The 13,304-nt window shown below is 34.5% G+C and overlaps 3 protein-coding genes across 3 annotated transcripts; 2 read left to right on the plus strand and 1 right to left on the minus strand.

Moving 5' to 3' along the window:
- Positions 1–31: 31 nt before the first annotated feature.
- FG386_002462 (uncharacterized protein) lies at positions 32–7,927 on the minus strand (the record flags this gene model as incomplete). Its single annotated transcript, XM_067341824.1, has 1 exon — positions 32–7,927. One exon carries the CDS (start codon positions 7,925–7,927, stop codon positions 32–34), a length of 7,896 nt encoding a protein of 2,631 aa, XP_067197932.1.
- Positions 7,928–8,745: 818 nt separating this feature from the next.
- Positions 8,746–10,902, plus strand: FG386_002463 (uncharacterized protein; the record flags this gene model as incomplete). The annotated part of the gene is made up of 1 exon (XM_067341825.1): positions 8,746–10,902. The coding sequence occupies one exon, from the start codon at positions 8,746–8,748 to the stop codon at positions 10,900–10,902; it is 2,157 nt and encodes a 718-aa protein (XP_067197933.1).
- A 155-nt stretch (positions 10,903–11,057) lies between these two features.
- On the plus strand, positions 11,058–13,022 carry FG386_002464 (uncharacterized protein; the record flags this gene model as incomplete). The annotated part of the gene is made up of 1 exon (XM_067341826.1): positions 11,058–13,022. One exon carries the CDS (start codon positions 11,058–11,060, stop codon positions 13,020–13,022), a length of 1,965 nt encoding a protein of 654 aa, XP_067197934.1.
- Between the last annotated feature and the right edge of the window lie 282 nt (positions 13,023–13,304).

A 13,304-nucleotide genomic window follows, 5' to 3' on the forward strand; every position in this document is an offset into this window, starting at 1 on the left:
GTGGAGTGACACATTTTGAGCAGAGTTTGCGTTAAACCACAACAAGAGTGGAGTTTTGGGTGTACAGACCCTGGAAGAAACCGTTGTTTATTATGTTTGAGCCATCAATCTTGATGTTTTGCTCTTTTGAAGTCAGAGCTATCTCGCCTAAGGCTCCTTCCTGTCTCAAAGTGAGTTTTGTTACGGTTTTATATTCCGTGTAGTCTTCTAACGGGAGTTTCAGTTCTCCAGAGCTGACTCCGTTTTTAGTGATGACTAGCAATTCATTAAGTAGAATGTCGATGACTTGCTGCTTGTAGTACAGCTTTCCATTCACTATTTTATATGATATATCGTTTATCACGACCTCCTGAATTGATCCAGGATTGTGCGACAACACTATTTCCACCTCACTCAGTGATTTTTTTTGGGAGAGCTTCAGCCCGTATTCTCCAATAGAGTCGCAACTGCACGCAATTTGTCCATTGTAAATGCTTGTAGTGCACTTTTCCGTCACCCACTGACTATCTCCCAACTGCTTTGACGCACATTCGTATGTAATGAACTTTTCAGATACAACACTAGGAGTGTACTCCGGAGCGATCACAAACTGAACCCTATTGTTGTCCAGATTATAGACATTGTACTCATACCCGCACCTCGAAATAAACGTTTGATATGTACTTTTGAACTTGTTCTCAAGTGTGCTATCTTCTGTCGATTCCACCAGTTCAACTAACTCCTTCAAATAGTTACTAAGGGACGGTCTTATGATGGTGATGCCGTATCTCGAGTCAAGACAGTTGGAAAACAGATAGCCGCTCCAATTATAGTCAAAGTTTAGATTCTCATTTAAATAGTAGTATATGTTCTTTATCAAGCTTATCTTCATCCCACCCTCCTCTTGCTTAAGCTTTATTGGCGGAAATTTGAAACTCGAATCTTGCATTTCGGTTCCACTACTCAGTTGACTCTCAGACAATACGTATGAAACTACATTCACCTTACTGTGAACGCCCTTGAGATCAATACTGTCCCCAAATGTGCTTGACATAATCCACTGATTCGTTGATAGAGCACCTATTAGGCTTGAAATCTCCTCCATACCTGTCTCTGGTTTTGCTTCTAGCATAAAGTCAAGTAGATCGACGACAAGCCTTGGATAATCGTCATTAAATCCGCACTCGGACTTCAACAACAGCTCGCTTATTTGCCTTGGAGTTATGCTTGATATGTCCGTTTCCTCTATTTTTATTTCTTGGTTGTTTTTGATGTGGTAAAGTACTTTCCAAAGTGAGTATAATCTTAAGAATGAAGCTGCCCCTGAAGACTCGCTTCTTTCCGCCGTTGAATCAACGTTCAACATGCTTTTTAGTAGTTGAGCAATTTGAGAAGTCGTCAAATATCTTAAGTTAGATGTTAATATAGACTCTATCATAGATACATCGGTCTCGTCCCCTATATTCGTTGAGGCTCTTCTGCTTATATAATAATCTACAAGCGAAGAATATTCTTGTTGCAAATCCGAAAAAGCCACTGAACTGCTCTCTTCCGCTTGGAAACTTATGTTCTTGCATTTAGAACTGTTTCCGAAGACGCAAAACATTTTTCTCAAATGCTCGTCTATGTTTGAAATAGACGAACAGTCAACACCACACACTAATTCGTTATTCTTATTGTGTATTATTAAATGCACCAACCAATTCTCGTTACTCGTTGGCAGACGCAAATACTGTGGAATGTCAGAGGATAAATATGTCAAAAGCGTTGATTGAGTGCTTGTGCTTTGACCTGAGTTTCCTGCAGTCGCGAACAATGAATACTTCCAATCACTCATCCCGATCTTGTTAGATAATTTGAAGTTAAGGGGAATTACCTGCTTTATTCCTGGATTTGTTTTTAGCGAGGAGCTCATTTTCACAGTGCTGTAGTCGTTTTCAAATGGAATGTCCCTCCAAACATATGAAACGTATTCTTCAGTGGACGACATGTTCTGAATATTACCTCTTTTTACCAAAGAATTCAAGTTGTTCTCGGATAATATGTTGTTTTCTTGTTCACCTTCTGTTTTTTTTATCACTAACAACAATATTGATGCCTTCTCATCTCTTTGATTTATTTCGTGGCTTCTGATATCTATTATTATTGAAATGTCAATGTCTATTGATAACTCCATTGTATCTTGGTCGAGCTCAAACGTTTCTGGATTTGTAGTTAAACGAATAAATCCGGTATTCTCAAAGTACAAAAATGAGGCAAATTTAATTTCCCGAACATTTTCCCATTGATCGCTTTTCCCAACGTACTTTATTCCTGTGCTTAAATAAGTTCTGCTTGTGTAAGGTATTGTACTTGGAGTTCTTTTGGGAATAATTTGTATTGGGGACCTTTGTTCACTTAATATAACTCTAAATGTCTCGCACTGAACTGCATTGCTTTCTTGACTTTTAATACCAACTGCAAATATCAAATATGTTTTCTGACTTTGAGGCACTAAACTGAATTCTGTCAATGTCGTATTTCCAGATATTGTTGTGTTTGACTGCTGTGCCGAACAGGCTTGACCCCAGTAAAAGCCGTCTGTACTGCAGGCAGTTGAAAGCCCCTGCGATATTGTTTCTATATCATCCTCATTTGAAGTAGCTGCACACAAATACCTTATTTCATGACCTGAGTACTGAAAGTCTGCCTGATAACTCCTTAGTCCCCTACAAGAATTGCAACTTGTACCTTCTGTACTGCTCTCTGGACGACAATAACCTTCGTTCGCAACTATTTGTTCGATTGTCTTTGAGTTGCCTATCTCTATTGACATTCTCGGATAGTTATCAAAAACAATTTCCGGGTATTTTGCCACTATATTTGGGGCTATGGTTTCATTGTGAATTATGATTTTATCAATAGAACTTTTAAAACTGTTTGAACTAGACTCAATTGTCATATTAATCAGGGAAATCGGCTGGTTAATCGCATTCTGAGTTTCACTAATAACCAATTGATTTGTTTTCTCATGATTACACTCCATTGCTCCTCCTTTTACGTATTCTTCTTTATTTATTGAAAGGTAACAACCACCCAAAGACTCCAGTAAACTTGGAACGAAGTTTATGTCCTTTTTAATCGCAACTTTTTCTCCAAAATCAAAATATATTTTAGCTTTGCTGTCTCCTGAAAAGTACTTCTCCAGATAACTTGAACACTCTTCTGAATATTCACTTGGTATTGAGAACGGAATGCTCCTTGATTTAATTGACGGAATCGGAATTTTATTCTTTGTATAGGCTCCTGGAACACCAATATATTTGTTCGCCAAATGGATTCTTGAAATCTCACCAAACTCAGAAACAACGTTAACATGCTCATCTTTTTCGGAAAGTATCAAGTCAAATAGCAAATAATCGTACAAGTCCTGTACATCATTCCCCAATCCAAGCTTCGTAAGTTCCAGTATAACTTCAATGTATACGGTTACTATAGGTTGCGTATTGTTTTTCTTAACCTCGTTCTCGGATCGCCAAATTCCAAAATCAGTTGGCATGTTGATTTTTTTGAATAGTATTGGTGAGGCCAAATAGGTAATGTTTACATCCATTTGATCCCTAGAAAATGAATACTCCATTTTTCCAAGTGATTTCGCAAATTCTGTGCAAAATTCCAAATTATCATATGAATTTTCTGGTAACTTACAGTTAAACTTCAATCCCAAATTTTCGTCTGCAATTGTCGTTGGTAGATTTTTCAACTGAACATTTATTGGCAAAAAGTCGTTACATGTACTCGAAATTGGTGGATTTGATACCAACAAGAACGGCTGGAGGATATTTGGATTTGTTCTTGAAAACAGTTGAGACAAGTATTTGCTTTTGCTCGATTCAATATATGGAACGGCCTTTCCTTCCAAACCATAATAGGTTATTGCACTGCATTTACAAATGAACTCTATTGTTTGAGTTTCAAAGTTCAAAACTTGCTCTGTTGTACACAGTGATGAAGAGAATCCCGAATAATCCTTCTGCATTGCTGTACATTTAATTCCAGAATAATCAAGGCCTTCGTTGTATTCTGCGAAGAACGAAAATTCTACAGAATTTTCCAAATTCCAAATTTCGAATTCCAGAGTGCACAAAACAATAGAACTAAATGCCAAAGGATACTCATTGATGCTTTCAAATCCGTTTGAAACCATATAGTTACTCAAATAATTTCCAGTTCTAATTACAGTCACAGTGTTAACATTTTTTTTACATTGTTTATAACCTTGAACAGCCTCACCTATATTATAAAGTCTTTTGTTCATTTTGTAATACACGCCTTTGTGGAATAGGATATCGTCTTCTTCTATGTCTTTGAAAACAATAGACGGGAACTTAATGCCACCAACAATAACTCCACTCTTCAAGTCTACATTATTAAATGTGCTGCTGAAGAAACTGTTACCTGTTTTTTCCGTTCTCAAAAAATACTCGCCACCAACTCCCTGAGTGTAACTTTTTCTGGAAGCCACTCCCTGATAAATTCCCAGAATAATGTGAAGTTCATCAGGAGTTAATCCTGGGAGTGGGTTTATTGTTCCTATTATATCTGTTGTATTTAAAACAATATTGTCTATTCCATCTATTAAAAAGCATTCAATAACGGTATAAATTCTTTCAATAGAGTTGAAAGGCAATTTTGTATTTAAATCAAGTCTCTCTCTATAGAAGTATTTATTGAATATTCTGCTCATAGCTGTCAAAGTGGTTGGTTGGGCAAAGGGATAATCCTGGTTAAACGAAACAGTATGGGAGTCTATTGCAGTGTCGTAAAGCACACTAAAGTATTCTTTCCAAACAACTTCATTAGTCGTTGGAAGAGAAAAAATAGCATTGAATAAACTCATTGTGTCAACATATGATAAATATGATATAGGATTTGTTAATACTGCAATAGCATCCTCAATCTGAGTATCATTTAACTCTTGACTTGTCTTCACAATCGTATAGTTACATAGATTATATTCAAATGGATTCTCAGTTCCTTTTTCAAATTCAGGTAAACACCAATTTGCATAAGGACTTCTACTCATGTCACCCTTACATCTTACAAAACAGCCTTGATCCCATTTATCTGTACTTCTTGCAAAAACGTACCATTCTGAACGAGTAGGTGGTAGTCTCAACCCAAAACGATTGTGTTGACCTGCAACAACCATTTCAAATATTTGGCTTTCAGGAGTAAATACGGGTGAATCAATTGCGATAGAATAGAATAAAAAGGGAGTTATTGTATAATTGTATTCGTGAATTATATCTACTGGTGTATAAAGAGCGTCTGATATTGTCACAGAATCCTTTATTGGCTGTATAACGTCCGAATCTTCTGTAACAAAGCCGTTATTGACCAAAATCCACTGAACATATTCGTGCATCCCTTCACTAGATTCGTATACTCTAGGCGATTCTAGTCTGTATTCTTCAAACCTGACATCCTTTAATTTTTGATAATTCTGTCTCTCATGTTCCTCATTTAAGAAAATAAATGCCCTAACTACACAAAATGTTGGTGAATTATAGTACTTGTAGAATAAATTTTTAGGAATTGTTATAGAAGCACCGACTTTTCCATTAACATCCTTTACATCCTGGATTTTAAGGCTTTCTGGATGTATAACCAAATCAATGTTTTCAATTTCTGGGCATATCAACCATGACTTTAGTTTCATTACAGACTCTGAAGTCCAAATTTGACCTTGACTTTCAGTATCTCCCTGGCCATCATTGAAAATATCTATATAAAATGAATATGAAAATTCTCTATTCATAAATATTCCCGGCAATATTCCACCTATAAATGGTTCAGTGTATGGATTTATTTGTGTTAGTTGAATAGGCTGAAATTTATCTGTCACAATCGTGTAATAGTTCTGGTAAAAAAAGTAGGTATTCATAGGTGAACAACATGTATCATTCGAAAGTGTATTGTATAAGAACATTGTATTTGTTCTGTAGCTATTTGCAGTCAAAGTAAAATTAGTTGTATTTTTTCCCACCGGTGTCCAAATATCTTGTTGAGAGTTTACACAGGATTGGAAACCACTTTTGTGTTGATCATCAACACTTGATCCGAATATACCTGTGAAGTACCTAAATGTAATTATATCATAATTGGCTATTTTTGTCATGTTTGAAGAACAAAATTCAGTAAAGTTCATTTGATCAATCCGGTCTGTTTTCCATGGTATTACCCTTGGGTTAGAACATTGCCAACAACCGTTTGCTTTTGCACAATGGCCAAATCTATCCTGCATGAATTGAAAATTGAAATTAAAAAACGGGTCACCAGCTTCTAGATCTCTTCCGGAATACTGAACGAATGGAACATCCAATCTCGGGTATGGTGATGTTAACTGGAGTGGGGAACTTGCACCAAAAATGTGATAAGAGGGATAAGAACCCAAATAATCAACATTGCCGTTATACTCAAAAACTTTTTCGAGTTTTGAGTATTTCTCAACGCCGTATTGCAATATAGAAGTTGTCATTGTCTGGTAATTGCTAACACCGTATATTACTCTTCCAAGAGGGGGAGGGTAGAATGCTGTTTTGTACTGATCTGATATGTTACCTGCCTGTTCATAGCATAGGCTGTCACTGAAACCCTCGTTTGTCACGCTTGGAACAAGTGGGAATGTCCCATTGAAATAACAACCACCATAGTAATTTTGTGTCTCTATCCACTGCGAGTTAGGTGATCCAACCGGAAAACCACTTTCGTACCATTCAGCTCCGAAAGGTATTTTGTTCCAGTATGATTGTGTCGAAATAGTATTCCTGTAGGTATTGGTGTTAGAACTCTTATCAAGAATAGCAGCTAATTTTTTTGGATATTCCTTTACTTCACTTGGGGAGTTAATTGGCTCCTCAATTGTTGGATAGTAAAAGTCATAATTGCTTGTGCACAGTAATTCAGTTTTTGGAATTCTTGATGGCGGAATGATCCTCACTGAAGGACTCGTTATAGCTATGTTAGTGCTTCCCCATGCAACGAAACCTGCTTCTTTACCTGGTTCTGTGTAAGTTGTACTCAATACCACATTTGCGAATTTATCATTCGGAATAAGCATGGGAAAAAATCCACCAAAGCCATTGGGAGGATTCCAAAAAGAAGAGATGGCCTCTGTCTGAGGCGAATATTCGTGACTTAAAGTTATATTTGCAGAAAATTCAATTACCGGGATTTCCGTTTGATAAGATGTAAGCTCCGGATAAATTTGTTCATAATTAACACTTATTTTGAACGGAAAAGTGATAGTCTTAAACAAGTACGCTGGAATGCCAAGGTTGTTGGTATCTCTAAATATTTCTGGGTCAAATTGGTATTTTACATCTCTATCAAGTATTTTCGGAATCCTTTCTTGGAGCTCACTGTTGATGTTTTTAACTATGTCAACCAACTTTGAGCCTTCCAACCATATAGTAATATTGTTTACTCCGTTAAAAATGGAGTACGAAGTCTTGCTATCTAGCAGTACCTGTGCAATATCAGAACATGCTTTAAGAATATTAACGGTGTCTGATTTAATTTTATTTGATTCGCCAATACTTTTTTCTAAAGATGTTGTATCGCAAGAGATTGATTTTATTGGAGTTTTGCCACTGTTTTCGTATATTCCAATAAATTGCAATGTAATGGGGTGCATAAATTGACATGGACTTACAAAATTAGTTACTTGACTATCTATTGAAAGAAAGTTACCAACTGCCGGACCCGTGTAAACGTCAGCCAAATTGAAACCAATGGGATAATAATAAACTCTGTTTGGTGCAGCATTCAAATCATATTCTGCTGCCAGTAAAATAAAATTTCTACCATTTTCAATAAAGACTAAAACGACAGCGATTAATATAGAGAGCCAATTTCTATGTCCATGTATTATATTTAAAAGCATTAAGGTGGGAGGCCCTTTCATTTCTACTTAAAAAATTTACAAAAAATAATGGAATTAATCCAACATTAAAGCTTTGTTTTATTTATGGGGTGCACTGTCACATCTTATTTTTCCACACCATTTCAAATTTTTTATACTTGACAAAGTACATTTCCTACAATCATTTTAGGAGTTGGCATATTAAATATTAAATTAAAGTTATTGTTCAGCATAATTATTCAGGTCAGATTTAACTGTTTAAGCCTTAAATAGCATCTATAATATTTAATTTTGAATATCTAAAATATCCACGTAAGGTTTTGCATGTACAAAACACATGTATATTTACTATACAAGACCGGTAAATGTGGTACTATTATATTAAAGAAACAAGAGGTAAAATTTTTATTTTTTTTGGGAAAAAAATTAAAACTTATCTAAAGCTATTTAGAAAAAAACTGTTTAACTTAGCGAGTCACTTAGTATTTTAACTTTCATTAGACTGTCAAAATTAGAATAGAGAATACAAATATATGACATCACAGGTTATTAAAACACACTGTTTTCACTGTTTGCTCATATATTTGAATTAAGAGCAAGATCCTGGAGAATGAGTTCAATACTACCGACTTTAATTATCATTAGTGCTAAGAAAAAATAAACGGAATATTTGTGTAGTTGGGGCAAATATGCCTATTTTTGACTAGGCTCTTCTCCTTTTTCACTTGGCGCTACATGGTCAACTCGAACAATGGGAGTGAAGGGTGATCATCTTTATGGTTACTATTAAAATTTAGGTACAACATTAAGATGGTTTACTTTTTATATAGAATGTGTAAATTATTTTAGTTTAGGAAATAATGAAACATTTTTTTTTGATAAATAAGCTGCTGCCAGACACTTGTTTAGGCATTAAATTTGGTTTGAATAAGATATTTGATAGAATAGATGATGAGAGCACCAAAAACAGGATCTTAAATGCCATATATTTGCTAGCAGTAGACTCCAAGTGCGACGAGTTGGTTGATTCTGGATCAATTATAAACAATTTTACCAATGTATTGGATTCAATAGTGGAAATGGAGTACTCTCTAGGAGAGGACGAACTTGTTTGTGATTGTGACAAATTTCTGGGTACTAACACAATTCTGGACGCATTCTTTTTGGTTGACTACCCGCAAAGTATTAGATTAATTAATGCTTTCAAGTCAAATTTACCGTATTTAAATCAAGGCAATTTTTTCATACTAAAACAACTATTAAGTGAATTGTATACACATTCTAGAGAGAGTTGTTATGATTTCTTGGTAGAAAATAATTCAAATGAAAATAAACTTCATGATAGCAATGGTGGTTCTTTGTCCAAACTGCAGTCTGATATTAATGAGAAGGAGAAATCTATCTCGTGTTTAAGTGTAGATGAGTTTCAGACTATAAGTGATGTACTTGAATGTAATAAAAGGTTAAAAATAGGTATTCCAACATTCCTGGATTTTGATAGTGATTTTAATAAATTGGGGAGAATAAATTTTTTTTATATTGATGAAAGCTCATATAGTGAAATGAATTCAATATTAAAATGCGTTTATTTTTCACTGTCTCTAAGAGAAGTCACTTTGGAGAACTTGTTGCAGTTGTTGAAAAAGTTTCAAAACATTCACAAGTGTAATCCAGTCTCTATTTTGATATTCAGATTAATTCTAAATAACAATTGGGACTGTATTGATAACAATTCTGGGATATTGACACAGCTAATTAACATAGGAAATTCTGAAGATGTAATAATACTTTTGTTTGAGTGTTCGCTTCTTATGAAGGACGAGGAGCTGAGTAGTGTTTTTGATTTATACTATTATTTGGAAATCAAAACTGATTTTTCTGACGTTTTAAAGTCTCTTAGAAGAATAATTCAGTCTAAAATTGATAAAAAAAGCTCACTTTGGTGCAAACTTTCATCTTGGATAAGAATAGATAATAGTAATTTGAGTTACATGGAAAAGTTTTTATTGAAAAAGGATTTTTCCAATAATTGTGAAATGATAAAGTTTTTTTTGGATTACTTTAAAAGTGAAATTAATTTAACATTAAAAAAATATAATAGCTTGTTAAATGTCATAGAAACTAAAAACCTAGATAAGGACTCTGCGAACAAAATATACGAATTGACTAAGAAATTGATTTATATTACTCCATTTAGTCAAAGAGGGGCCATCTTGGACATATTAGAAATATTATTCTCGCTTTCAGAAGAAACGGAATATAACTTTTCGGTTTCAGATCTAAATGATTTATATATCATGAATTATATGTCAAATGGCTTTTTCATGAAGTACTTGCGAACGGAAAAATTAGTAAATGATGGGGAATTATTGTGTGGTTTTAATGATATATGTGAAAATATGTTAAATTATTATGGTCCTTATTCGAATATAAGGAATATTAAAGAAGGTTATGAGGAATTAAGGAATTCGACCTTAAACGAAGCCTGGATTCGTTTTTTGGTAATTCTTTTTGAAAAAAGAACTGATCCAGCCTTCTTGGAAGACTTACTTAAGGTATTCCGCATTATAACTGTGAAACAACGACTTTCTTTGTTTTGGTTTATAACTACTCATAACACAAAGGAAGTAGTGGACAGGATTTCTGGTTTGTGTTCCATACGAAGAAGAATAAGCTCGTTACAATGCGGAATAAATTGTATTGAAATTGAGATGAGCACAAACCTGGAGCAAATAACTCAGATATTAAAACTAAACATTGATTACGAATCTGCATGTATGCTATTATTTATATCAAGGTTCACAAAAAGCAATAGAGGTGCAGAGAGGTTGTTGAAGATTGTTGATATGGTAAAGGAAAACAGAGAACCGGAGGTAGTTCGACATTTGGCTGGAATTGTCGATGGGATCAACTTTGAATTTGTAAGAAGTAAAGATACACAAGAGCTCAAGAGTTTGGGTTATAAAGTGAAAGAGTTGCTATCTGGGAAGTCACAAGTGAACATGCAAACAATCTAGCAAAAGTCGAGGCTTGAGTGCGTTTTTTATTAGATTTATGCAAGTCTTCCACATTATCGTTTTTACACTATTCCTACCCAAAACGATATCTTTATTGCATGCAGTGGCGCCAATACAAGTAGTATTTAAAGTAAATATTATGTGAGGATGAGAAAATGATAAGTAGTTTGTTTGGATCGAGATTTATATTCTTCGGAGTTTTTACGATACTGTGCTCCGGATTTCCGTTTTCATCCTTGTTTGCCATACCAGGTGTGTGCTCAAAGGGTCTTGAGGAGTTAATATCAAAGTCAAGGGCTGACATTGGAGTTATTGTAACTCTTTCATTAGTGATAATATGCTTTTACCTTTTAATTAGTGGAGTTAGTCTAGTAAACTTGTCGGGATGTTTGCAGAGATTGGGAATGCCAAATGATTATCCCAATACAGTAACCAGAGCAGTAATGTATTCAAAATACAGGAACGACATTAATTTAAGGCCAAGCAAGCTGCATTCAAACGGGAACAGTTATTATTTTGGTGGAGATTCGACTTACGATAGCAGAGGAGTCAGAATTAAGGGTGCTTTAAGGAATAACATGGAAAGTGTTCACGCCTCGTCGCCGCTTCTGACTACAGAGGGGGAGTTAAAAAAACGTTTCAAGAAGTCAATGAGGAGTTTTAAGGCCAGATTTACGTTGGCAGCGGTGAGTATCATGGTAATCTTTTGTCTGTCGTATTCATCTTTTGCTATTTTTCAAGGTTCAAAAATTATCTTTGACTTTGAAACCATAAAATTGAATGAATTAGAATCGACATTATTAAAAGGTAATTCGGAATTTAACTACTCAATACTATTGTTATTGGCTGCAATAATCTCAGTTATAGTTATAAATTCATTTACTGGAGGAATAGTGATACTTAGTTTTTTGTCGTGGGTAAATTTTTTTGGCTTGCTTTTATTTTCATTTCTTTCTGTAAGCTTAATAAATGATCAAAGTATGCAGGAAAAAACAAGAATTAGTAGTCAATTTACTTTAGAGCCGCTTTTTGATTGGGACGTTCGAATTTGGGGCATAGTTGGTAGCATTTTAGATATTGGAACCTTTGTAATCTCCGCATTATCATTTCACATTATTCTACCGGGTGTACTGAAGATTATATCGACTAGCGAGGAGATAAGATCTTCAAAAATTTGGACTATAACAATAGCCTTGATTGTTTTCATCTTCCTTTGTAAATCCTTGATGATAGTTGGAGTAGTGCCTTTTTTCCCAGTACTCCCTTTTGGATTTGACCCTAATGGGGAGGGGATAAATATAACATGGATGATTTTAAATTCAAAAGTAGCAGGAAATGGCGGAAAAGAAAATGTGATTTTCAATTTATTTAAGCATGTTTTCTTCCTTGGAAATTTTTTCACTTGGATATTGTTTGCCTCTATTGGAGTTAAATGTATGGACAACATATTGAGGTCAATAACAAACAAACTTGAATGCGACTTTGAAACTAACATGGCAAAACAGAGTTCGATAAACAAAAGATATTTTCTAAGACCCTCTAACAAACAGTTTTCTTTAAACACAAATGATATAGAACAAGAGATTCCAGGTGTTCAACATAACTATTGTAGTACTGGTTCTGCAGGGTTTACAACGCAAAGTTATTTAGCTGTGACTTTGGCAAGTTCTATTTTCTCCGGAAAGAAATTAATTGAAGTAGGAAAACAGGTAGTAAATTCGACTTTGACCATTGGACTGTTTTTTTATGTGCATTACCGACTTGTCCATGAACCACAGCTTATTCCAATATTCAGATCTATTTGTATATCGCTTTTTGTATTCATCATACTTATTTTGCCGTGCATAGTATTTTGGCTGGTATTTTACGCAGATATGATACCTAATTCTATAGGATTTATTCAAAAGTTAAATCTTATTTTTTTAGGAAGAATTTCAACTAGACTTGAAAAAAGCACAGAAAGGGAGGTGGAAAGATCTTCAAATACCGCAAAGTGTACTCCATCATGCAATCCACTTACATTTGGATTCTTCTCTATATCACTTCCTACCATTCTTGGTTTAATAATTTTAACTTATGAACTTACTAAACTAATTGTTTTATGTAGTTTTACGCGTTGAGGTAGGACGTTCTCGACAGGTACTAAGAGCTATTTTTACTTTTTAATAGGAATAAAGGTTAGAGAAATTTATATTTGTATTTAACTATATGTCTATTATAAGAAATTGGTATTGTGTAAATTTGCAGCTTGTTTTTTAAATTACGCTACTCAATATATATTACCTAAAGGAGTAGAGTTGCAACTCATTTCAATGAAAATAATACGGGATCTTGCTTCCATTGATTGTATATCAAAAAGAGTCGCAAAGAGAACATACAATTTGGTACTTTTTAGGTATTAC

The sequence above is a fragment of the Cryptosporidium ryanae genome, assembly GCF_009792415.1.
Source record: "Cryptosporidium ryanae isolate 45019 chromosome Unknown contig_43, whole genome shotgun sequence".
Taxonomy (NCBI): domain Eukaryota; phylum Apicomplexa; class Conoidasida; order Eucoccidiorida; family Cryptosporidiidae; genus Cryptosporidium; species Cryptosporidium ryanae.